General features: G+C 41.4%; 1 protein-coding gene across 1 annotated transcript in view; it reads right to left on the bottom strand.

Moving 5' to 3' along the window:
* The window catches only part of LOC111150527 (protein phosphatase with EF-hand domain 1), a 98066-nt gene extending 96865 nt beyond the window's left edge, over window positions 1-1201 (bottom strand). Inside the window, exon 1 of the mRNA XM_022508019.1 lies at window positions 1129-1201. Coding sequence (XP_022363727.1) covers window positions 1129-1201 — 73 coding nt within the window. The remainder of the gene's footprint in view (window positions 1-1128) is intronic.
* Between the last annotated feature and the right edge of the window lie 587 nt (window positions 1202-1788).

Raw genomic sequence — 1788 nt, 5'->3', positions numbered from 1 at the left:
TTTTTGGTAACCTGAGAAATTTGGCTAAATTTAAAGAATCTTGGATAATCTTAGATACAAAAAGAATATTACTCCCTTTGCTCTTTTATAATAAATTATTACCATGGAATTAGCTCAGTTGGAGCTTTGGAAAGATTTACAGATTTGAAAGAGTTAGTACATCTCTCCTGTGTCTCCAAAGTGGGAGACGAGCTCTGCTAACTTACCAGCACCAGTCAGCTGGGAGGCAGAATGGCATTTGATTCCCACGAGAAAACATCACACGCTAATTAGTATAGAATACCCTGCACCCTAACTGTCCATCTTAAGCCTGAGTGAACTTCCGAAAACAAGATGTGGAGTAGAATTTGGAAAAATTATCCATAAGCTAGATACGAAAAGAAGGGAGTTTAAGAGACAATTATTCACATAATCAGCCCAGTTTATTTTTATTTTTATCTGCTTGTGGAGACTGTCTCTTAAACACTCAAGTGAGTTGTAGCTCAATTTCAGTAGGTATGAGAAAGAACTTCAGGACGAAATAAACAAGGAAATATTTAAGCCTCTAATTATATGGGGGTTGTGGAATTTAGAAACAACACACTTTTTCGGAAGCCGATGATCTTGAGTTTCCCAAATTCTACCTGGAACAGTCTAAAAATGTGGGGGCAAATCTCATAAAGTTCTGTGTTGAATAGCTGTAAAAAATAATCCGATCACTGAGTTACAAAATCTAATAAAAAGTCAATGGTGCTACTAAACGCCACAGAGGTTTGGATATAGCTACTTATAAGCATATTGAATAAAGAGAGAGAAATTTCCAGAGGCTTTCTTATTCCCTGCCACTGGGTTTGAAATTCAGATTTTTATACTGGTACGTTCTCAGCTGAAATCAAATCAAACATAAGCTCTTTCTTAGATAATACTTTATGGTACATCGTAAATTCAAAGCCACATCTTCCTAAAGGTAGTTTCCCGCGTTCTGCCAACATTCAGCCTTCAGCTGGAGTGACGGCGCCTTGTGCACAAGCGCACGGGGCGGCTGGAGAAGCGAGTGACTTCCCCGGGAAAGGGGAGAGGGCGAAGCTGGCTCACTCTCTCTTGGCCGTTCCAGAAAACGGGCACCCCCCACCTCCCACTGGCACTCACCTTTCTCAGATTTCCTCTCTTTCGTTGACGAGGAAGTCCCACAGCCCATGTCTTCTAAATCATGTGTGCTCATGAATTGAACTTCTCATTCCGAAACAGAGTGTGAAAAGTGCCTCCCTTTATGCTGCGAGGAGCCCCTCCTAGCTGATCCACCTCAGGCATAGATCCTGATGAGGAAGACACAGGCGGGAGGGGCGGGGGGTGGGGGGGGGAGGAAAGCACCCGTTAACAGCAAGGTATCTAAGGGCTGCTGAGCAGGATTCATTTTATGCTTCTTCTCAACTGCTGTTCATCATGTGATGTGGAAAGTGATCAGACATAATCTAATGCGGTTCATTTTCCAGAACACAGCAGCAGCCGCCCAGCAACTATAGATTGCTTTTTCTGCTACATGTAAATTATCTTTTCCCCATGTCAAGGTTAGATCAAGGTCTGTATAAATGCTGTATAAAATAAAGCATTGAAAACAGAAAGGAAAACAGAAATGTAAGAGCATAGGATTTTCTAATGGAAACACAGGGAATGGGATATGGAGGACCTGATAGAAGTTAACTGTTTGGGCTGTAAGCGCAAAATAATTAAATCTATCCAGGCTTTTAAAAACACAGATTGGAGACAGACTATGACAAAACAACATGTTTGAACAACTCTGCCAAAATT

Source organism: Enhydra lutris, unplaced genomic scaffold, assembly GCF_002288905.1.
Source record: "Enhydra lutris kenyoni isolate GAN:26980312 unplaced genomic scaffold, ASM228890v2 scaffoldscaffold23, whole genome shotgun sequence".
In the NCBI taxonomy this organism is placed as follows: Eukaryota; Metazoa; Chordata; class Mammalia; order Carnivora; family Mustelidae; genus Enhydra; species Enhydra lutris.
Note: the sequence above shows the minus strand (reverse complement) of the source record. Positions and strands in the feature narration are given on the sequence as shown.